The sequence below is a fragment of the Diceros bicornis genome, chromosome 14 (genome assembly GCF_020826845.1).
Source record: "Diceros bicornis minor isolate mBicDic1 chromosome 14, mDicBic1.mat.cur, whole genome shotgun sequence".
Classification (NCBI taxonomy): domain Eukaryota; kingdom Metazoa; phylum Chordata; class Mammalia; order Perissodactyla; family Rhinocerotidae; genus Diceros; species Diceros bicornis.
The window spans coordinates 27,646,712-27,672,154 of NC_080753.1; the positions used below are offsets into that span (position 1 = coordinate 27,646,712).

The window sequence follows — 25,443 nt, forward strand, 5'->3', positions numbered from 1 at the left end:
TATAAAAGATCTCATAGATGAGATAGTCCTTTTTCTGATAGCCTCTTATTTGCATTAGCCTATGCAGATTCCATCCTTTTCCTCTTCCCTTTCTATGTTTTTGTTGTCACAAACTATTCTTTTTTGTGTTGTGAGTTTGTGATCAAATTGAAGTAGTTATAGTTGATTTTGATGCTTTTCTTTCCCTTTAGTCTTTCTAATTGTTTACTAACGTATTCTGATATAGAGCTGCAGTTTTCTGACTATGTCTATTTATCTCCTCACTCAGAGCTTTGTAAACCTTTGCCTTTTTGTTTCAGGTAGGAGGGCTCCTTTCAACATTTCTTGAAAGGAAAGTCTAGTGGCAATGAACTCCCTAAGCTTTTCTTTGTCTAGGAAACCTTTTATTTCTCCCTCATATCTGAAGGATAATTTTGCTGGATAAATATTCTTGGCTGATAGTTTTGGTCTTTCAGTATTTTGAATATATCATTCCATTGTCTCCTAGCCTGTAGGGTTTCTGCTGAGAAATCTGCTGAAAGCCTGATAGGGGTTCCTTTGTAGGTTATTATCTTCTCTCTTGCTGCCCTTAATATGTTTTCTTTGTAGTTGACTTTTGACAGTTTTAACATTATGTGCCTTGGAGAAGGTCCTCTTGCATTGAGGTAATTAGGAGTTCTATTAGCTTCATGTACTTGTATGTCCAGTTCCTTCCCCAGGTTTTGGAAGTTCTCAGCTACTGTTTCTTTGAATAAGCTCTCTGCTCCTTTCTCCCTCTCTTCTTCTTCTGGGATACCTATAATCCTTATATTACTTTTCCTAATTGAGTTGGATATTTCTTGAAGAATTTCTTCATTTTTAAAAAATCTTAGTTCTCTCCTCCACCTGAATCATTTCTAGGTTTCTATCTTTGAGCTCACTAATTCTCTCCTCCATATAGTCTGCTCTATTTTTAATGCTTTCTACATTATTTTTAATCTCATTAACTGTGTCTATCTCCAGAATTTTTTTTTTTTAGAGTTTCCATCGCTTTGGTGTAGTACTCCTTCTGTTCATTAATTTTATTCCTGAGCACACTGAACTGTCTTTCTGAGTCTTCTTGTAACTCACTGCTTCTTTATGACAGCTATTTTGAATTCACTGTCAGTTAGATTGTAATCTTCTGTGACTTCAAGTTTGGTTTTTGGAGAGTTGTCATTCTCTTTCTGTTCTGCCATGTTACTGTAGTTCTTCGTGGTGTTTGATGAATTGATCCTCTGCTGGTGCATTTATGGTAGTAACCACCTTTCTTATTTTGGTAGACTTTGGTTACTTTGCTTCTGAGCTGCTTCTGGTTGTATTTGAGAACCTGCACTTTCTGCCCTCTTCTGCCTCTGCTAGAGGCATCATCAGGGCCCTCCTTGTGTCACTTGTGCCTCTGAGGTTGCTGGTACCTTGATGCTTACAATGTTGCCGCAGTCTCAGGTGTCGCTACTGGGGTCAGCAGGCTGTGAGCACTTCTGCTTCTTCCAGGGCCGCCTGGGTCTCATGTTCCTCCAGTGGTTCTCCATGAGCTCGGATGCTGCTGCCCTGTGCGCCATCTGTGCTGCTCCTCCCAGGTTGTCTGGGGGTGCTGGGTTCACAGGTGTCACTGTTGCTGCTGGGGGCCTGGGGACCTGGGGACTTTTATGCAGCCCCTACTGCTGCTAAAGCCAGTGTTGGAGGTGCCACCACTGGGGACTGGATCACTGTTGTGCTGTGGTTCCTCAAGCCTCTAGTCACAGTTTCCTGCTGCCACTGCTGCGGGGAGCAGGGGCTAAGCAAGAGGTTGTTGTGGCTGCTCACTGTGCAGCCTCTTTTCTCTGGTGCTAGTCAGTGTGCTTTAAAAACTCAGGTCAGGGTGCCCTGCCCCAGCCAGGAAAATCCTAGTTTTGTATACTATCCCCACTGTTGGAAAGGCCTGGCCACTGCCAGGGATGGCGAGGGGCACTCGTGCTGGATCCACTGCGAGATGGGCAGGGAGCAAACTATACCTATTTTTTCTGCTCCCACCATGTGCTCTTGCAGTTGCACGAGCTGTGGCACACACTTCTTCTGCTTCCCTTGCAATCACACGAAGTGCAGCGCCTACTGTTTCTGTTCCTGTAGTGACTGCTTGGAGGTGTGCAGGCCAACACAAAGATCCACGCCCTGGATCGCTGCTGCCAGGTGAGGGAGTGGGGGCTGCTCCCCTAGTTCCACTGCTTCCCAAAGGGTCCAGTCCACCCACCTTCAGACATACAGATGCATGGATCTCTTCTGCGTCCTGTTGTGCTGTGTAGGGAATCCTCTGTTGGTCAATGGATGTCTGATTGTTTGTAACTTTGACGGGGAAAACAAAGGGAATGGCTCACTCCACCTTGATACTGATGTCACTCCTAATTTTTTAAATGGGGAAAAAATTTGAACAGATAGCTCACCAAACAAAATATATGGACAGTAAGTAAGCTCCTGAAAAGATACTCAACATCATTAGCCATTAGGAAAATGCAAATTGAAACTACAGTAAGATACATACATATTAGAATGCCCATGATTAAAAAAAAGTCTGACAATACAAAGTGCTGGTGAAGATGGGAAGCAACTGGAACTCTTGTATGTTGCTGGTGGGTATACAAAATGGTATAAGCACTCTGGATAACAGTTCAGCAGTATCTTATAAACTTAAGTATATACTTACCTTACTACCTAGCAGTCACACTTAGCTATTTACCCTATATAAATGAATCTTATGTTCACACAAAAACCAAATACAAATGTTTATATAGAGAGCAGCTCTATTCATAATTGTCAAAATCTAGAAAGCATTCAAATATTCTTAAATAGGAGAATGGATAAACTAAACTATGGTATACCTATATAATGGAATACTACACAAGCAATGAAAAGGAACAAACTACTGACATATGCAACAATACAAAAGAATTACAAATGCCGAGTGAAAGAAGCCAGGCTCCAATGGTTACATAGTGTATGATTCCATCTACAAGACTTTTTGGAAAAGATAAAACTGTAGAGACCAAGAATAGATCAGTGATTGTTGGGAGTTAGGAATGGGGGAGGGTTTGGCCATAAATCAAAGTGGGATCCATGAGGGATTGTTTAGGGTGATGGAACTGTTTTGTATCCTGATTGTGGTGGTGGTTACACAAATCTACACCTGCTAAAACTTATAGAACTGTATACCAAAAAGCCATTTTAACTATATGTTATTATTTATCAAGAACATACAAATTAAAACCACCATGAAATACCACTTCACACCCGCTAGAATGGATAAAATTAATGCTTGGTAATGCACCTAGTTTTGCTGCCTTCATGAAAAAGAAAACTTCACATCGACATCACTCATTGTCTTTTTACACAGATATGCCCAGACAATATTTGCAAAACCAAATGTTGACCAGAGTATGGAGCAACCAGAACTCTCATACATTGCTTGGAAATCAGTGTGGCAGTTTCTCATCAAGTTAAACATACACCTACTTTATGACTCAGTAATTTTACCTCTAGGTATTTACAAGAGAAATGAAAACATGCACACAAAAAGACTTATACACGCATGTTCACAGCAGTTTATTCATAATCACATCAAAGATATAATGCTATGCAAAGGAAGCCAGGCACAGAAGAGTATGTACTTTATGATTCCATTTATATGAAGTTGAAGAACAGTCAAAACGAATCTACGGTGATATCGGAAGAGCGGTTGGCTCTAGGAAAGAGGAATTGACTGAAAAGGAATTTCTGGGATGCTGGAAATGTTTTATATCTCGATTTGGTGGTTACACAGGTACATACATTGTCAAAACTCACGGAACTGTTCACATTCAACATCTGTGATTTCACTGGATGTAAAATTTACCACAAAAAATTATCATACATTATATATATCATACATATATACATACATATATACATGTATATATATATATATCATACATATATACATATATATATATACAGTGAGAAAGGTATTCCTTAGCTTAAATAAGAAAACTAAATTGTGAGATGGTCTTTGACATGCATGTGTTGTTGAACATTCAATTTTTAATTTTTGTTTTGATGGTCACAAGTGTTGAAAGTCCCCATTCATAAATTCATAAAGATCTATTGTTGCAAATGGAATTAAATCTTCTAGAGTTTTTTTTTTTTAATCAAGGCAAGAATAATCCTTTCTCAAGGAACACCAGAATTCTCCAAATATGTTTGAGTTAAACTACAATTGTATTTTTTTGTTCTAAGATCAATGAATTCATCTTCAGTTAGGTCAACATCTTAACATCTTCGATTCAGTTTATATAAGAAAGAAATGGATTGCATATCTGTAGTTCAACTTGGAAGCCATCAAGATAGAAATAACTTCTGAAAGACTTCTGAAGTGTTCCGGAAATTTTTCTTTTCAAAGAAATTGACAGAATTTTGTATTACAGTTCCATCTTGGAAAAGCATATCTTCCAGTTTCTTCCTTATTGATCACTTTAAGCAAGAATGTTTTAAACTTTTTAAGAAGCAACTATAACGTTGACTTCATAACATTGAATTGAAAGGTTTAACTCATTCACATGGTTAAAAGTATATGCCAAGCAAACCAATACATGGATAAAATTCCTTTTCTTATAATGTCCCAAGAGTGGATTTTCTTTTCTTTCTTTCTTTTTTAAATTTCAGTTAAAGAAAAACTTCTGCCCTTAGTTTGAAAATGCCCTTGAAGGCATATCCTCATGAAAGCCAGTGAACTTCTGTGTGGTGGAGAAGGAATTCATATTTTTCAATCATATATTTACAAAAAATTTTATAATGTGTTTGACTCAAAGGTTTGTCTCTTATAAAGTTGACGACATTCATGGCTGTTAACAAAATTTCTTGTTTAGGATTGTTAGAAGAATTTTTATTGTCTGGGCATATCTATGTAAAAAGACAATGAGTGATGTTGATGTGAAGTTTTCTTTTTCATGAAGGCAGCAAAACTAGGTTCATTACCAAGCATCTGAGGGGCTCCATCTGTGCAGAATATGAAGGTTTTCTTTCCAAATTTTTATTAGGCAAAAATATTTTTGCAATTTCCAAAATGTTCAGTCTTTGTAGTTTCCAAAAGGACTCACAAAATAAGAATTTTTCCTTAATGGCATCAGCATACGTACAGGAAACAAAAAGAGGGATCGGGTACATTGAGAGATATCTGTGGAGAGACACATCTTATTTAGATGCCCTTTCGGGCTGGATAGATGTGAGATACTCTTTCAATTTTGCTGACATTATACTTGAATTCACATTAATTTTTACACTCACAGCCCCCCCCCGCCTTTTGTGTTCCATCACATTCATTAATGCAAGTGAAACAATATAATACATAGTTTTCATCATTTGTCCTTTTCTTTGACATTTCATTTTAAATTGAGTTTGTAAAAAATATATATATTGTAAATATATATACAAAATAAAGCTAAAACAAAACATTTGATTCAATTTATTATTTTTTTTATTTTGAAATAATTTCAGAATTATAGAAAAGTTTCAAGAATAATACAAAGAATGCCAATATACCCTGGACTAGATTCCCCAATAGTTAACGTATTTCCACATTTACTTTATCGTTTCCTCTCTGTATATACACATATACATATCTTTATATATATATAGTTTTCTCTATTATCATTTTATACACACACACACAAATTCATCTATGTAAATACTTGTTTTTATGAACCATTTGAAAGTAAACTGCAGGCATGACACCTCTTTATCCCTAAATACTAAAGTGTTTGCTTCATAAGAACAAGGATAGTCTCTCACTTAACCACAGTATAATGATCAAAATCAGGAAGTTAACATTGATTTGATACTTTAATCTACAGACCTTATCTATATTTCACCAATTGTCCTATAATGTCCTTTATAGTAAATAATTACATTTTTGGATGAATAAAGAAAATGTGGTATACATATACAATGGAATAAGAAAATCCTGTCATTTGCAACAACACAGATGAACCTGGAGGGCATTATGCTAAGTGAAATAAGCTAGCCAGAGAAAAACAAATACTGCATGGCACCACTTATATGTTGAATCTGGAAAAAAAAAAGTTGAACTCATAGAAACAGAGAGTAGAAAAGTGAGAGGTTAGTAAAAGGGTATAAACTTCAGCTATAAGATGAATAAGGTCTGAGGATCTAACATATCACATGGTGACTACAGTTGATAACACTGTATTGTATAAGTGACATATGCTAAAAGAGTAGACCTTAAATGTTCTCATAAAAAAAAAAAACAACAGGTAAATATATGAGGTGGTGGATGTGTTAATTAGCTTGATGCGGGGGGAATCCATTCACAACGTATACATATATCAAATCATCATGTTGTACACTTTAAATATCTTACAATTTTATTTGTCAATTATACCTCAATGAAGATGGAAAAAAAATTTTTCTGTTCCAGGGACCAATCGAGGATCATACAAGAAATTATGTAATATGTCTTTAGTCCTCTTTCATCTGGAACAATTCCTAAGTCTGTTGTTCATAACCTTGATATTTAAAAAAAGTTATTTTGTGGAATGTCCCTCAATTGGAATTTATCTACTGTTTCCTCATGATTAAATTGGAGTTATGTACTTTTGGCAAGGATACCACAGAAATGGGGAAGGGGAGCATGATGTCAATTTTTATCATTACTAGTGATGGTAACTTTGATCACCTATTTAAGGGGGTGTCTCTCAAATTTCTCCACTGTAAAGTTACTATTTTCCCTTTGCAATTAAGTATTTTGAAACTATATAGATGTTCCGTTACTCATCAGACTTCTACCAATTAGTTTTAGCTCTGATGACGACTCATGCTTGAATCAGTTTTTACTGTGATATCTACTAAATGGTGGCTTTCTAACTTCATCATTCCTTCTAACTTTAATGGTTGGCATTCTATTGTAAGTAAGAACATTTCCTTTTCCCTAACGTATGTATGTATGTATGTTGTTATAATAGCATTAGGTGATTATACATTACTATTGTTATTTATTTTAATGCTCCAAGTGACAGTTTTGAAACTCAATTTTTGTATGGTTTTTAAGTAAATTGTTTTCACGAACCTACAGAGAAATAAGTAATTTGTATGTTAAGTAAAATGATATTCAAGAAATATGTATAATAAGTCATAAAACAAGGCAAGTGTATATTTTATCTGGTTTTATCACCTTTAATGACCTTTAATCCTCAGATAGACATACAGATTACAGCTGCAGTAGTTCAAGAATTGTATCCTTCCAAGAACCTGGCTATTGTTGCACATGTTTATGAATGACTTTCTGTGCCTTCCTAGAAATAATGACTTGGTTTTTATATCATTTACAGTTTTCCACAAAGTTTTTATCATACATATTATTTCACATAGCAATACAATGTTATAATAATTGCTTTATATAATCTTATGATTATTAAGATAGTTAAGAAATAAGAAAAAATGTTTACATAGCCTTTCATATTAACCCACATATTTACTATTTCTGGTGCTCCTCATTTCTCCCTGCAGATTTGAGTCATTTTCTAGCGTCTTTTCTTTTCAGTCTAAACGACTTCCTTTAGTATATCTTATAAGGCAGCTCTGCTAGCAACAAATTTTCTGTCTTTATCTAGGAATGTCTTTATTTTACTTTCATTTTTGATGGGTTGCGTTGCTAGATATAGAATTTTTCATTCAGCACATTGACTATGCCATTCCACTGTCTTCTGGCCTCTATTGTTTTGGATAAGAAGTAGCCAACAGTTGTGTTAATGCTCCCTGTATATGAAGAGTCATTTTTCTCTTTGTCTTTCACATTTTCTCTTTGTCTTTCAACAGACTATGATGTGTCTAGGTGTGGATTTCCTTGTATTAATCTTACCTGAGGTTTGTTGCATTCTCGTTTATATGGATTCACATTTTCAACAGATTTGGGAAGTTTTTGACCATTATTTCTTACAAAAAAAAAAAAAATCTGTTCTTTTCCCTCTCTCCTCTCCTTTGAATACAGCCAATAGACATATGTTGGTATGCTTGATGTTGTCCCACAGGTCTCTGAGCACTGTTTATTTTTCTTCAGTCTTCAGATTGGGTAATTTCTATTTATTTATATTCAAGTTCACTGATTCTTCTGCCCTCTAGAATCTGCTGCTAAGCCACTCTAATGAATTTTTCATTTAGTTTTTTACTTTTTAGTGGTAAAACATATGTAACATATAATTTAACATTTTAACCATTTCTAAATGTACAGTTCAGTGGCATTAAGCACATTCACATTATTGTGCAACCATGACCACTATTCATCTCCAGAACTTTTTCATCTTCCCAAACTGAAACTCTGTTACCTATTAAACAATAACTCCCCAATCTCCCATCAGTCCCTGGAAACCACCATTCTACTTTCTATCTATATGAATTTGCCTATTCTAGGTCACTCATATAAGTGGAATCATGTAATATTTGTCCTTTTGTGACTGGTTCTCTTTGCTTAGCACAACATCTTCAAGGTTCATCCATGTTGTAGCATGTGTCAGAATTTCCTTCCTTTTCAAGATTGAATAATATTTTCTTTTTTTGTGTGTGTGAGGAAGATCAGCCCTGAGCTAACATCCGATGCCAATCCTCCTCTTTTTGCTGAGGAAGATTGGCCCTGGGCTAACAGCTGTGCCCATCTTCCTCTACTTTATATGGGACGCCACCACAGTATGGCTTAGCAAGCCGTGTGTCGGTGCGCACCGGGATCCAAACCCGCGAACCTCGGGCTGCCAAAGAGGAGCGCACGCACTTAACCACTGCACCACCAGGCCTGCCCCTGAATAATATTCCATTATATGAATATACCATGTTTTATTTACCCATTAATCCATCAATGGACACTCAGGTTGCTTCCACCTTTTGGTTATCATGAATAGGCTTCTTTGAAAATGTGTATACAAGTATTTGTTCATGTCCCTGCATTCAATTCTTTCAGGTATATACCCAGAAATGGAATTAATGGATCATATGGTAATTCTATGTTTAATATTTTTAGGAACTGCCATACTGTTTTCCACAGCAGCTGCACATTTTACATCCCTACCAGCAATGCACAAGGGTTCCAATTTCTCCACATCCTCACTAACACTTCTTATTTTCTGGGGGATTTTTTTGTTTTTTGTTTTTCCCCATAATAGCCATTTTAATGGGTATGAAGTGATACTGCAATCTCATTGTGGGTTTTATTTGCATTTCCCTAATGATTAGTGATGCTGGGCATTTTTAAAATTTTTTTTCCCCCCAAAGTCCCAGTAGATAGCTGTACGTCATAGTTGCACATCCTTCTAGTTGCTGTATGTGGGACGCAGCCTCAGCATGGCCGGAGAAGCGGTGCGTCGGTGCGTGCCCGAGATCTGAACCCGGGCCGCCAGTAGCGGAGCGCACGCACTTAACCGCTAAGCCACAGGGCCGGCCCAATGCTGGGCATTTTTTACTGTGCTTATTAGCAAGCCATTTGTATATCTTCTTTGGAGAAATGTCTATTTAAGTCTTTTGCCCACTTTTGAATTGGGTTGTTTGGTTTTTTGTTGTTGAGTTGTAGGAGTTCTTTATACATTCTGGATAGTAATCTTTTATCAGATATATGATTTGCAAATATTTTCTCCCATTCCATAGGTTGCTTTTTCACTCTATTGATAGTGTCCTTTGATGCAATAAAGTTTTTAATTTTGATGAAGTTCAATTTATCTATTTTTCCCTTTTGTTGCCTGTTTGGTGTCATATCCAAGAAATCACTGCCAAATCTAATGTCATGAAGATTCTCCCCTAGGTTTTTTTCTAAAAGATTTATAGTTTTAGCTCTTACATTTAGGTCTTGAATCCATTTTGAGTCAATTTTTGTAGACGGTATAAAGTAAGGGTCCAACTTCATTCTTTTGCATGTAGATATCTGGATTTTCCAACATTACTTGTTGAAAAGACTGTCCCTTCCCCACTGAATGATCTTTGCATCCTTGTCGAAAATCATTTGACCATATATGCAAGGGTTTATTTCTGGGCTCTTTATTCTGTTCCATTGGTCTATATGTCTGTCTTTATGCTAGTACCACACTGTTTTGATTATTGTCAATTTAAAGTAAGTTTTGAAACCAGGATGTGTGAGACCTTCAATTTGTTTTTCTTTTTCAAGATTGTTTTGATATGGGGTCCTTTGAGATTCCATACAAGTTTTAGGATAGATTTTTCTATTTTTGCAAAGAAGAATGTTGGTGGGATTTGGATAGGGATTGCATTGAATGTATAGACTACTTTGAGTAGTTACTGTATTCTTCAACTCAAGAATATACTTTGGTTCTTTTTGTGTGTGTGTGTGAGGAGGATCAGCCTTGAGCTAACATCCATGCCAAACCTCCTCTTTTTTTGCTGAGGAAGACTGGCCCTGGGCTAACATCTGTGCCCGTCTTCCTCCACTTTATATGGGACGCCGCCACAGCATGGCCTGACAAGCGGTGTGTTGGTGCGCGCCTGGGATCCAAACCCCAGGACGCCAGGAGCAGAGCATGTGCACTTAACTGCTACGCTACAGGGCTGGCCCAGTGGTTCTTTTTTGTTTGTTTGTTTTTTTACTATTTCTATCTCTTTATTGAGAATCTCTATTTGTTGATTCATTGTTGTCATACTTTCTTTTAATTCTTTAAACTTAATTTCCTTTATTTCTTTGAACGTAATTATAATAGCCTCTTCAAAGTCTTTGTCTGCTAACTTCAATATCTGTGGTCACTCAGTCTATTTATATTGACTGCTTTTTTCCTCTTAAATATGGGTCACACATTCCCATTTCTTTGTGTGTCTTGTAACTTTTTTGTTGTTGAAAATTGGACATTTTAGGTATCTTGTAGCAACTCTGAATTCTGAATGCAGGTTATTGTTGTTGTTATTTTTTGTTTGTTTATTGTCTCTCTGCTTAGTAACTTGTCTGGGCTAAACCCATGAAATCTGTCTCTCCTGCAGTATGTGGCTGCTGATGTCTCTGTTCTGTTTGGTTATTTTTGTGTGTGTGTGAGGAAGATCGGCCCTGAGCTAACATCTGCCAAGCCTCCTCTTTTTGCTGAGGAAGACTGGCCCTGGGCTAACATCCATGCCCATCTTCCTCCACTTTACATGGGACACCACCACAGCATGGCCTGACAAGCGATGCGTCGGTGCGCGCCCGGGATCCGAACTGGCGAGCCCCAGGCCGCCGCAGCGGAGCGCATACACTTAACCACTTGCACCACCGGGCCGGCCCGTTTGGTTATTTTTGATTGTTGTTTTTATTTCTGGCTTCCTGAGGGTTGCCTCATTTCTGTGTGGCTTAGTGGTCAGCCACTGATGAGACAGAAGCTGTGCTCAACCACCTCAAATCAGTAAGTCTTCTGTCCTCTACTGGTAAATCTATGTATGGGTAGGGGAGTGCATTCAAAGTTTAGGCCATTTTCAAATCTTATCCAGCTTTTACCTTCTGTTGGGCCCTTTTATATCTCCTCTGGACATACACTTAACCTCCAAGTTGATAAGGCGTGTAGAGCTGATTTGGGCCCTCTCTGGTCTCCTCTGGACATACACTTAACCTCCAAGTTGATAAGGCGTGTAGAGCTGATTTGGGCCCTCTCTGGTCTCCTCTGTGCATGCATGCAGCCTAAGCCTGGAATATGCTTGCCCCAACCAAGACTACAACCTCAAGCTAGTAGAGCCATTGGCCATCCTCACTTGCCTGCCTCTGAGATTGTCACTTTTACCAGCAACACTGCTGGGTCTGTCCATTGTCCACTACTCCAAATTGAGTGAGCCCCCACTGACCACAGCAGAGAAGTTGCTGATCCTGACAGCCCCCAAATTTAGAACCTCTGTGTCAAATAAGCAGAGGAAGAGTGTGAGGAAACAGCCCTAGGCCAGAACACCAGAGATTCCCAGTATTCTTACCTGAAGTTCAGCAGTTTTCCAAGCATTAACGGTTCTCAGATTGTTTTATGACTTTGCTTGGTTTCTAGAGCACTGAAATGGTTGTTTTTATCAATTTTTCTTTTTGTCAACTATTGCTTTTGTCACTAGTTTCTTTTGGGGGAAGGATATGCTGATCCCTTCACTCAGCCATACTTGGGAGTCTTGCCTCCATTTTTCTTATTTTAAAAGCTCAGTATTTTTCAAGGAAAAATAATATACAAATGCCACCCATATAACCACTGTGTGTCTTTGCCTTTACTTCAAAACACAGACAATGTTTTCAAAGGGAAAAGTAAAAGAAAGAACCTCTGCTACTCACGGAATTTGTAACTCCATACGAGACCTGTATCGTGTGTTAGCAATAATAAATTATCTTAAATAATATCCTGTGACATTCACCTCACCCATTAGACATGTTTGAAACTGCCTAGTTCACACTTCTAGACTACACACTTGTTCATGTTACACAAGGTCAAGCTGCCTTATGGAGAGTTAACACTCATTTGAACTGTCTGGTTTGCAAAACTTGAACCAACAATGGAAACAACTCACCTCCTTTGTTTGTTTGTTTGATCAACAATTTTTTTTTTTTTGCTGAGGAAGATTCACCCTGAGCTAACATCCATGACAATCTTCCTCTATTTTGTATGTGGACTGCTGTCATAGCATGGCTGACAAATGGTGTAGTTCCACACCCCAGATCTAAACCTGCAAACCTGGGCCACCAAAGTGGAGTGCGCCAAACTTAACCACTATGCCACGGGGCCAGCCCTCGATCAACAATTTTTTATAGAAATTCCTGAAAAGCAACAAAGTTAAATCTGAGTTATCAATGTGAGAAAAAATTGATCACTAGGTGCAGAGTTGCCCAGTGGCTGGCCAGCTACATCTCACAAATGTAAGTAAATGAAGACTGTAATCATGTATTATCTAGTAGTAGATCTAATACTATAATTCTGAAGTAATGAGTACAAATAATATTTTGAAATATCTACAGCAACTATAACTTGATATGAAAATAGCTATGGATTCTATTGGTGACTAAGTCACAGATACTACTAATATAATAATTGCTTCCTACCGTATGGCTGCATAACAAATTGCCCCAAAATTTAGCAGCTTAAAACAACATTTATTATCTCACACTGTTTCTGAGAATCAGGAATCTGGGAGCAGCGTAGCTCAGTGGTACTCGCTCAGGGTGTCTCATGAGGCTGAAGTCAAGCTGTTGGCCAGGACTACAGCCATCTAAAGGCTTGACTAGGCTGGAAGATCAACTTCCACGCTCACTCACGTGGCTGCTGGCAGAAGCCTCACTTCCTTGATGAATGCTGTTTCATTCTGGGTGGCAATTTGTCCAGCAGAAAAACTATAATGCTAGCCTCCTTTGCAGCTGGGTGTCACTATATTCTATGTTCTGACCAATGATGTGTAGGTAGAAGTTGCCGGGCGAAACTTCTGGGAAGTCTTAAAACTTCCCAGATAGTTGCTGTCTTGGACTATCAGGCAACCACTAAGGATGGTGAAGGAGAAAGACAGAAAGAGCCTGAGTCCTTAATAACAACAGAGCCTCCCTTCAGCTTCTTTCATGTGGGGGAAAAATGGCTTATTTAGGGCCTTGAATTAGCCAAACCTAATTTTAATATGCATACATTACCTCATTTCACCCTCATAAAAACCCTGGAGGAGAGATTTTATTATTCTTTTATGGAAAGGAAATCAGAAGATAGATTAGTTGACTTGCCCAAGCTCATATGGATAGTAAAGATAGAGCTGGAATTCAAACCCAGGTGTGTCTGTGTCCTCAGCCAGTGCTCATGACCGTTAGACCACATGGTTGTTTTGCAACATGGGCAATATAAGTTCTCTGGCAATAGCAATAATGATAATAATAGCAATAGATAACACTTGAGCTCTTGCTAGGTATCAGGCTATGCTACAGCCTACATACTTTTAATTGCACTTAATCTTCACAACAACCTCCATGAGGTAGGCATTATTATCCTCATTTTGCAGATGAGGAAACTGAGGCTTGGAAAATTTAAGTCATTTGCCCATGACTCAAGCAGAGACATAGGTGGCCAAGACATGATCTCACGTATACTTTAGAAGGCCACCTTGGGATAAGGTGTGGAAAATGGATTAGAGGATTTATATGCTCTTCTAAACTGAAGAAATCAGTTGAACAAGGCAGTTCATTGTTTTTCATCAACATAAGGTCCCCTCTTCTCCCTAGGAGCCCCTACTCCTACTGCCTCAACTCCCATTTATGCAAAAGGTGACCGGGTGGGAAATTTAACTGGTGTTCAAAAGGAGAACAAGCCCTTGGCATGCTGTTACCAATGGCAGCATTCTGCTCAAATCTGCCCTGCACCTGTTAACAAGACTGCATCTCTGAGCAAGGGACAGTGATTCCAGGATTCTCCTAACTTTCTTAGGTTCTTCCTAGGTTAGGACCACACTAATGCAACATAGACATTCCTTCTCTTAATTTCTATATCAAATAGTTAATCATAGGATTCCTTAGAGCCCTCGGGGAATGAGTTGTTGAGACAAACATACCTAGTGCACCTCTAAGTTTCTAGGTTATCCTTAGATATGAAGTGAGGAGATTCTATCCTGAGTCAGGCTGTAAAAAGCAAACTGGCAGTTGGAGAGAGCTGCCCCTCCCAGGCACTCTTGCAGCTGTGGTGACTGCCTGGATGGTCGTTCACAGAGTAGAAAAAACAGTGAGAGAAAAGGGCTGTCGATAACGAGGGGATTTAAGTCTTCCCATAAAAGCAGCAGCTTCCAATCAGAGAAACAGATGATGAGTATCCAGCTATCTAACCCATAAAGGGCAAAGTCCCCCACCTTGGCACAGTCTGATGGCTGGGATGAAGCATGCCTAGAGGCAGAGGGAGCCCTTTCCAGGTTAACGTAATTACATGGAGATGGGACACCTGCCACTCACTGCAAGGCACTTCACAGAACTAGCTGGCTGCATTCATCTGCTTAATAAAGCTGGAATCTGAAACAAACACTCTTTACCCAGTTTCTCAGAGCCCTGTTGTAGAGAACATGCCTTTAATTAGAGCCAGACTGCACAGTGGTGGGGCTCAGCTATACTGTGGTTTGGTGCTACAAGGCAGAAAAGTTACCATGTATTTTTCTAGGCAAGCAAAACGTAGATGATGTTTAGTATCAGACATCTCTCCAGAGAAAGAACATACTGTAGCTCAGAGAAATAATGCAAAAGTTTGGGTTAATTTTTGGTTTCTTTTAAAAATAGAACATCCAGGTTTTCGTTTGTGAGCAGTGCAATAAGTAGAATAACTGTTTAGGCCTCACAATAACACATCAGGGTATTTTAGAGATGAAGAAACTGAGGCTCAGAGAGGTTGAATAACTTGCCCAAGGTCACAGTTATAAATGGCAGTGTTGGGATTCAAACTCAGCTAGTCGGACTTTTTAAATGTTTTCTTGAGCCAGCCCTGTGGCTTAGCGGTTAAGTGTGCGCGCTCCGCTACTGGTGGCCTGGGTTTGGATCCCGGGAGCGCACCGCTTCTCCGGCCATGCTGAGGCCGCGTCCCACATACGGCAACTGGAAGGATGTGCAACTATGACATACAACTATCTACTGGGGCTTTGGGGAAAAAAAGGAGGAGGATTGGCAACAGATGTTAGCTCAGAGCCGGTCTTCCTCAGCAAAAAGAGGAGGATTAGCATGGATGTTAGCTCAGGGCTGATCTTCCTCACAAAAAAAAAAATATTTTCTTTTTATTTTTTTAAGTCTGTATTTAAGAGCTCACTTTCTTAATCTGTGTGGTACACTTGAGAGGGATGTGGTGTTCTAAGGGAGAGGCTGCAAGTCACTCTGTGTCCAGCAGCTGAAGGAGAAGACGATCAGTTGGTGAACTCAGTCTCTGCAGATGGCCTTCAGGCTCTTCAAGTCGAGATGTTTCTTCTTTGAGAATCTTTCCTCTAATGATATATGTATAATGGTGTTCACTGCAGCCTTGTTTTACGGGTAAAAACTGAGATGCACTGGTTCCCAACATGGTGGCTACCTGGGTATCCTGTGGCTCATGTCAGTCACTACGAGACCTTGGAGGGTTGCTACCACCATCACGGGCGGCAAGGAAACACAAGTGTGACGACCTCAAAGTGGGACAACATATTTGTAAATATATAAAGATAAACAATGCTACGCAAGAACCAGTCAACTGTATAAACTACACAGCTCATGTTCTATGTTCTCTAGCACCCATCAAAACTCATAAGGATTTCAGTGGCAATGCAACATTCTATTGGAAATGAAGTTGATTTTCTCAAGCCCATATCTTGTCAAAATATCTATTCATACAAAGTAGTGGTTGCACTGTCTTGTTCTCGGATGGCTGGGAGCAGATCAATTTTACCTTGGATACTCTGCCTTGGGCTTGATGAAGTTTTGCACTGTGGAGTTTTGTGGAATTGGGAGCCTAACTGATTTCATTCTTATTTCAATGCAGACTGTTGGACCTTCAGATGGAAGTAGTTTTGTTATAGATTATTATGGAACCAGACTTATAAGACTATTACTAATGAAATATTTAGAAAAATAGTTATATCCATAAATATTTTTTAAAAGAAACAGATCTGAGCCCCCTTGAATTTAATAGAGAACTCCCAGTATGTGGATTTCCAGATTTTCCTTCTTCACATATCACTTTATGGGTTCCATATAACTTTTCGTTCTTGTTGCTTTTTGTTGTTTTAGTTAAAAGTATATATTCTGAGATTTTTAATAGAACTTTCTTTGAGAGCCGTATGAAAAAAAGAAAGAGTAAAAGGTTTGAAGCAACACAGATCAAAAACTGACTGGAAAAACAAACTATGGTGCAGACACACAATAGAGTGAATAGGCAGCTGTAACAAAGAAAGAGAAAGTTCCTTACGTTCTGATATGGTACTGTCACCAAGACACATCTGAAAAAAGCAAGGTACAGAATAGTGTACAGTTTGTTATCATTTGTGCAAAAGAAGAGAAAAGACTACACAAGTGTATTTGCTTGTGGAGACAGAGATTTCTGGAGGGACACACAGAGAACTGGTACTCGTCACCTCTGTGCAGGGAAGTGGTCACTAGGGAAAAAAGGTGACAGGCTTTCCACTTTATGTCCCTTTTGTACCTTCTGATTTCACACCATGTTGACCATATCACCTATTCAAAAAGGTACACCTGTACTCTTCTAAAAGTGAATTATGATATGTGAACTTAAAAAAACCGACAGAATAGATAAAAGTTTTTATATGCCCATACAATCATATAAACAAAACACATGTATGGGGGAAACAAAGGATTATTACATCAAGATTGTAATAATCTTTTCCTTCTTTTCTCTATTTCTCCAGAATTTTATTACATGGCTATATTAGATTTTTTTGAAGTATTTTTTGTCTATGTTTAACTTATTTCTTCCTTGGCTACACCAGTATTTCAATCAGTAATCATGTTGAGAAAGATGGAAAGGAAGACTAGGGATTTCAGAATTCCAATAGTCACAGGACAGTCAACAAAAGAAAAAACCTACTATCCCTAAAAAGTTGGTGAGCCAATAGTTTCCAAACCTTTATGAAAACACATGGGGTATGAATAAAGAACTACAAAGAATGGTTCTCCGGGTAAGCAGTAAAAAGAAAAAGGAAAATACTTTTCCATCTGGAAGCAAATCATTGAATGACATAATGCACAAATAGTTTCATAATCCTACTAGAGAGCTCCTTGTTTCAAATGACTACTTTTCAACTTCCTATATTTTCCTTCATTCTCATCACTGGTAACCAAGGATACCACAGGTTTTCCTAAGCTTTTATCTCCCAAACATCAAATGAGTTTTCTGTTTAAAACCGGGAGGCAACAAAAAAGAGGACTTTTAATTTTTAAAAAAAGCACACCAAGTTCTCATAAAATCATTGCCCATGTTTTCTGACATTGGGTAAAAATAGATTTGGAAACAACTTCTGAACGCCAGCTGAAAGAAGGGAATCACCCCATCCCAAAAGCAGGTAAGCAGTGACCCACTTCTGGAATGAAAAGGAAACACAACGGTCAGGGGCTTAACAGAGCCCATCTGCTATGGCCATGATCTTGGGCTTGGCCTTAGGCTGACATTCACTTGAGTCTATCATCTGATACAGTCGCTTTCTTGGTTGCAATTTATGAGCTGCCAGTGTTTACCTGTGAGACTGTCTGGGAGCTGGAAGGGAAGGAAGATAAATAGACCAAAGCCCAGCTGAGCAATGGATAGGTTTTACATTTTATTTCCAGGAAATGACATCTTATTTTCACAAAGAAGAGGTATGCCATCCTCTCAAATAGAGGCTGCCTTAGCCTTCAGGGACAGCCACAGGGGTACACCCAACCTGTCCAAAACAAATGTCAACAGAGGTGCTTCTGAGGTACCAAAACAAAACAACAACAAATTTAAAAAGCAGAACAGAACTCTATAACCCATTCAACATGTAGTGAAGCAGAGTCTATTAAGTACCCTGAAGCAGTCGGTGCAGTGAGTACCAGTGGTGCTTTAGACAATGGTGGCAGCAGGGCTGGCCAACGTGGAAGGCTCCTGATGGAGGACTTCCTAACTCAGTCTCTCTTCCACGTGGCTCTATCCCACGCTCTGTCTCAGAGTAGCCCAAGACCCGTCCACAGAGAATCCGCCCGACCATCCCAAGCTCCCATTGCCTGGCAGTCTTTCAAATGGAGCAGTCTTCAGGACAGTCTCTTTGCTTTGGAGAGAAAAAAAGGAGAAATAAAAGAAGAGCTTGTATTTCCCTTCCCTGGCGTCCCTGCTGCCACCCTCATTCTCTTCCCCCCACAGCAGCCATGGTGAACCGAGAAAACAGAAGTCAGATCATGTCACTCGGCTCAAAGCCCACTCCCCATTTCTCCCAGAGTAAGAGTTCAAGTCCTTCCAAAGGCCTGTAAGACCCTACACAATCTGCCCCCTGCCCAACCTTCTGACCTCCCCTCCTACTCTCCTACTCCTCTCCCCATCACTCACTCCACTTCAGCCACACTGGCCTTCTTGCTGTTCCTCCAGCACCCCACGCTCCCTCTCCTTTCCTATTGCCTCTGCCTGGGACACTCCTTCCCCAGGTGGCAGCATGGCGACTGCCTTCAGAGCTTTACTCTAATACTACTTTCTTGGTGACACCTTCCTTGACCACCCTACCAAAATTTGCCAATGCTCTCCCCATCACTCTCTGACCTCTTTCTGGCTTTATTTTTCTCCATAGCAGTAATCACATCTAACTTATTCGATTTTCACTTCTCTTTCTATTCCTTGCACCTAGAACAGTGCGCGGCACAGAGCTGGCCCTCAATAAATATCTGTTGAAGGAAAGAAAGAATTACATACACAGCAACAGGTAGGGAGAGGTGGGAGTTCTTCCTCTGTCCAGAGAGGGAGGGGGTAGGAGGGGCTATTTACTGGCTTCCAGTCTTTTCCGACAGCTTCTGCTTCCTTGATCCCAGGGAAGTAGGGATCCTGGCCTACATTAAGGGCATAATAACGCCACCAAGGAAACTGTCCCCATCCCTGAGACTGAGTTCTGGAACGCTTTGGTAGGAGGATTGAGAAGATTATAAAAGTTACTTTTCTTCCACTTCTGGACAGCTTTTGAGATGGTGGGCCTTGGAGCTGGGCATGCCTTCAGCCTTGGAGAGCGGAGAGAACCAAGCGAGGCTCCCTTCCTCTCAGCTAATGGCCTCACCTAATAGCTCACAGAAAAGCTACAGAAGCCACAAAAAAAAAAATTCTCTTGACTCCCTTCAAGCAAATTTCCTTGCCTACCCTCCCACATTATACTCCTTCTCTATAAAAGAGGATGTACTTGCGTGCTTTCAAAGACTAACTCCTCCGTCTGTGCTCTGCATTCCTTCCCCTCTCCTGCCTTCCAAATGATCTCGTCCTATCCACTATCTTGGCTTTCCAGCATCTCCTTCTCTACAGGCTCCTTCCAATCAGCAATTAAACATGCTCAGATCTCGCATGTCTTTAAAAAACAAAATGAAAACTTCCTTTTACCCCACTTCCTCCTCCAACTACAGCCTTCTCTTCATGCTGCTCCCCACCATCTTAGTCATAGCCAAACTTCTTGAAGAACTTGTCTATTCTTACTCTTCTCTACTCCCTCACCTCATACGCATTCTCCAATTCACTGCAAACTGGATTCTGACCCCATTAGTCTCTCAAACTTGCACCAGATAAAGTCATCAATTTCCCATATACCTGCTACATCCAAAGGGCAATTTTTCGTCCTTACCTTGTTTAACTTCTCAGCAGCATTTCACACTGCTGACTCCTCACTTTATAACCATTCATAAACATGCATTTACTGAAGACCTACCAAACACTCTTCTAGGCCCTGAGACTACTACACAGAATAAGATAAAATCCCCGCCCTCAAGTCTATAAATCTAGGGCAAGAGCACACTAACAAATACAACTTCAATCTGGCAAGTGTTTGAAAGAAATAATAGGGACATGTCTAGAATGTGATGAGAGGCTACCTCAGACATGGGCGTGGTCAGGAAGGCTCAAAGCACACATTCTGATGGCTTTTGTCACCTGTCCCACACGTCCCTCTTCTTCCATCTCCCTTTCGCCATTCCTCACGGATCTGTCCTGCACACTCCTCTTCCACTACCCATCCCTTACATGTTGGCGTTTCTCAGGGACAGGCACATGACTTTTTGCTCTTATCACCCACAGAGAGGGGGCTCATCCACTTCCATGGCTCACGATCTCCAAATCTAGTATCTTAACTCAGGCCTGTCTTCTAGATCCACATACTCAAATACCCACTGAACAGCTCCATTGATGCCCGCAGGTGCCTTCAACTTACTTTTCAGTCTAAAACTAAACTTATCTCCCTGCCAAGCTGCTGCTTATTTCAGTGAAGGCACCATCATCCACCCAGCTTCCCCTGACAGAAACCTGGGAGTGATCCTCGACTCCGAGTTCCCTCTCATTCTTCCCAGCAAGCCAGTCCCACAGACCTGTATATTCTACTCCCTTAATCACCACACAAGTTCATCTACTCTCTCCCTCCCCACAGCTACTTCTCTAGCCCAGCCACCATCATCTTTGGCCGCGGTTACTGTCTCTATTCTTGTTCCTATCACCACTTATTCTCTTCACTGCAGCCACATTAACCTATCCAGAAAAATATAAACACAAACAGTCACAGCTCCACTTAAAATCTTCTGATAGTTCTCCCACTGCCCCTAGGCTAAATCTTTAACATGGTCTAGAAGACCCTTCATGATCCAGTCCTGCCTACTTTTCCAGCCTCACTACTCAACACTCTCGAGCACTCGACAATCCAGCCACACTGCACTTCTTTCAGCCCTCAAAATCCTCTTGCTTTCTTGCTTCTGGCCCCTCTACCTGTAATATACACCCACAACCCTTCACTTCCCTGCCTGCCCTTGACCTTTACCTAGTACCCTTCATTTCTCTTATTATAGCATTTTACTATAAGCAGCCTAGGCCCTATATCTAGACTGAAAGTTCCATGAAGGCAGGGGCTGCACGTGCCCTGCTCACTTTCATCCCCAGCCCCTGGCACTTAGCAGGTGCTGAGACAAAGGAAAGGCCCAGAGAAAGGAAGCAAGGAAGAGAGGTTTCTGTGAGGCTAGTTCTGGTTCTGGTTTCATGGCACAAGGGTAAAAGAGGTCCAAACTCTCCAGGGTAGGAAAGCAGAAAGCAATTCAAACAGAAGCTCCAGCCAGGAACAGGAGCATGTCTGATCTTAAGATTTCTTAAGAATGATAGCAACAGGCAGTTGGGCAGGATACATATCCGGCTGATGCAAAGAAGCCTCAATGGTGATATACCTAAGACTATGGGGAAGGGTGGGGGAGATAATCAGCGACCGCAGGCACTTTCCACGATTAGTTCATGGAAATCCAGAATACTAACTTATCTGAGCTCTAAAAATACTGTGTTCATCTAGAGTTAAGTGCAGGAACCAAGAAACTCTCAAGGAAAAGCTGCTTTGATTAATAACTCGACTCTATGTTTACACAAGTGGTCTTCCACACTAAGTTCCTGGAAGTATGTCTGAAAAGCAAATCACAAAGTTACACATTAGTGGAGAGGGAGGATCAATTGTTTTAGAGAGCCAAAATATCTCGTTTTATCGTTAAAAAAAAAAAATGCCAGGAGGAACTTCTGCTGTGGAAAACAGCAATGAATGATCTGAAGTACCTCCTGCTAGACCCCCAGAGATAGCCAGAACTGCTCACACTTGCTTCTTTCGAAGCTCTAGTGTATGGTCGTGTTTCCCCTCCAGGCCCTGCTCCCCAGCCTGGTGGGCAAGGCTTGGCCAGCAAGCGCTAGTCTTCCCCTTCACTACAACATGGTGGGGCTCACCAGAGTGCCTGACTCAGTAGGCAGGTAGTCAAGGTCAGCCCTGGATCTCTTCACTCGAGCATGCATGGTTCCCTCAAACCCAACTGTCTATGCATTTGGGGTGCACTGAGGGATCATTAATCGCATCAAGGAAGGCCACTCTCCTAAGCTGTGAAAGCTTTTCCAGGTGCTTGTGGTAAAGTGGTATTGGTGAAGGGGAGAAGACACTCCACCACAGAGCACTAAAGTCAGCAACAGGCTTTTGACCTCCAGATGGAAGGACCATTCAAAAATCCCAAGGACTATAGAGGCATCAAGATACTTGAGGTTCTAGGATTTCCTAAGCTGCTACTCCATATATTCCAATTATCCCATAGCTGACTTTTACTAAGATCACAGTCCCTTGCCCCACTGAGTAAACAGCTCCTATGTTGCCTTTGTCATTTCCAACTGTGCATTCTGAGATGCCAATAAGGGTAACAGGGGAGACACCCATCAAGGGAAAAGGCAAGGAAGGACAAAAGGAGACAAAATAAGAGAAGGGAAGGAAAAAAGGAGGGGCAAAAATGAGAGGAGGTAATGTAAAAATAAGGAAAAAGCTTTTAGTAACAAGTTCAGTAATTTTCTATCCCATCACAATTTTGCAAAGGATAAACGTTTAGAGTCCAGTGCTATATACTATTTGAGTGCAAGCATGTGGACAGCCCCACCCCATGCCAACCTTGCTGAGAGCCATTTTCGCTTAGACGAACAGTCTCCTACACAAGGCAGGCATGCTGTCTTCATGCACATCACCCTCTAGATTCTCTAGGGGTGGGACTGGGTGCATTAGAAGTACTTGCTAACAAGTCTTCTCTCTAGGTGAGGTCGACCTTATTTTTAAATGCCCAGAAGTGTCAGTTTTATTTGTCAACATAGAACAGAGCTAAGGCACGATGCTCTTGCTTCCAAGAGCTTGAGGGGCAGCAGGAAACTGGAGAAGCAGGCCTTCTCGGGGGCTGGGCCCCTTGGCTGCCTTTTTGGCCAGGGGTGGGCCTCAGACCCTAGCCCCAGCAGACACAAGGCTGTGATGAGGAGGTTGATGGGAGCAGAGCCGTCGGTGATGAGGGTTGATTTCAGGCCCAGGTTCAGGAGCAGTCTGCTGCCATTCCCCTCATACTCCTTTACAAGGCTCTGTCCTTTAGCAAGGGACAATGAGCAACATTAAGGAAAGCCTTCCAGGTGGGCAGGCAGAGACTCTCTTCAGAGACTGCCAGTTTCTCCTGTCCCATGTCTGGATCACTCTCCTCCTAGCTTACAGGAGGGAGCAAGAACCACAGCCCATGTGGTCTGGCCTGGGCAGATCTTCCTAGAGACTTCCAACCACTAGATGGGCCTCTGCCTCACAGATTCAGGAAAGCTGTGGTTCATAAACCTTTCTCCCCACCTCAGCACACCTGAAGGCCATGGCACACTCCTACTAGCAGCCTCAGTTCAATATTATAGTGTCAAGGGAGCTGGAGAATGTAGTTTGAAAAAAGCCCCTGGCCTGAAAATCACTGTTCTAAAAGACTAAGATTTTATTTCTAGATAATTTGCTTTCTTCTTTCCTGACCACAACCCAAAGAAACTGCTAGAGAAAGCTAAAAGTGAGAATGTTAACACTTGTCAACCAACCAACATTTAATGAGAACAAACGGAGGAGGGAGAGCAGCTGACAGAACACTCTGCTCCAGCATCTCACCAGCTCCCGAGGGAGATCCTCCACAGGGGATACCAAAAAATGTCTTCCCTTCAGAAAAATCTCATGTCAATATCCCAGAGAGCCACAATTACTCATGCGACAAGCACTTACTGGATGTTTGTTATCTGCCCCAGCTCCAGAGCATCCCTTCTCCAACACAGGATCTGGCATCCTAACATTCTCCTCCTCCTCCTCCCCTCCTCTGTATAACCTGACCTCACAGAGTTTATAAGGGATCAATGGCTAATCAGTCAAGAGGAATTACTCCTCCCATGGGGATGTGGAACTTGAAGACAACCAGGCAGGGAGGCCTGGAGTGGGGCTGCTCTTGGCAGAATCAGAGCCCCATGCTGCCACACACAGGCAGGTCTCCCTCTCTGAACTTGCGATAAGAGCAATCCCTGCTCAGCAGGAAAATAGCCCTGTAGTATCACAACTTTGACAATTATAGGCTTGCCAATCCTAGTTCCCAGATCCTAAGTTTGGTCCTTTTTAAAATTCCAATGCACTGGGGATTAAACCAGCTTTCAATTGGCAAGGAAGGTTGGTATTTGAACTGAGAATTTTCTCTAAACCCCACATTGCAGCCCAGTGAAGCTGCTGATGGCTCTGGCACGTTTCCCTAAATGGGGCCTCAGAACCTTCTGCCTGTCTCCAAAGAAAACCTCAAAGCTGCACTCACTGTGATAACTGCAGAAACTGAGACTGGTGCCAGAACTGCTCTCAGCCAATGAATGCAACAGGGAGACTGATCAGGTTTACTGTGTAGGCTCCTAGTGTTACCAAAAAGGCAAAGAGGCACCCTCTTTGGCCTTTGGAGAGAAAAGGGGGCTTGATATTATTTTCTCTGCAGAATTAATTCTATGTGAGGGGAGTCAGAGATGAACTTAGGACATGGGGCTCCTCTTTCCCTTTCCAATGCTGCATGAAGTATCTATTGTGCTTGGACTTGTGATAAGAAATCTTGTCAGTGGGCTGGGTGAAGAAAGTACATGGGTGGGGCTGGCCTGGTGGCGCAAGTGGTTAAGTGCGCGCACTCTGCTGCGGTGGCCCGGAGTTCACCAGTTCGGATCCCTGGCGTGCACCGATGCACCGCTTGGTAAGCCATGCTGTGGCAGTGTCCCATATAAAAGTGGAGGAAGATGGGCACGCATGTTAGCCCAGGGCCAGTCTTCCTCAGCAAAAAGAGGAGGAGTGGTAGATGTTAGCTCAGGGCTGATCTCCTCACAAAAAAAATAAATAAATAAAAATAAATAAAAAATAAAAATAAGAAAGTACTTGGGAGTCCCCACTCCCACACAGACCCATCACACTTCAGCTCAAAGGTTGATGTTTGTCAAATCTGCATTCCCAGGTCACTGCTCCTCTCAGAAAGTGAAG

The 25,443-nt window shown here is 41.0% G+C and overlaps 1 protein-coding gene and 1 pseudogene across 5 annotated transcripts in view; one reads left to right on the plus strand and one right to left on the minus strand.

Moving 5' to 3' along the window:
• Window positions 1-1,425: 1,425 nt before the first annotated feature.
• Window positions 1,426-16,541, plus strand: LOC131414257 (TM2 domain-containing protein 1-like; annotated as a pseudogene).
• A 1,683-nt stretch (window positions 16,542-18,224) lies between these two features.
• RNF8 (ring finger protein 8) overlaps window positions 18,225-25,443 on the minus strand; it is a 37,472-nt gene continuing 30,253 nt past the window's right edge. For all 5 annotated transcript variants that reach the window (XM_058554459.1, XM_058554458.1, XM_058554460.1 and 2 more), the window contains one exon: window positions 18,225-18,708. In XM_058554459.1, the coding sequence (XP_058410442.1) occupies window positions 18,692-18,708 (17 nt within the window). In that variant the 3' untranslated portion in view covers window positions 18,225-18,691. The remainder of the gene's footprint in view (window positions 18,709-25,443) is intronic.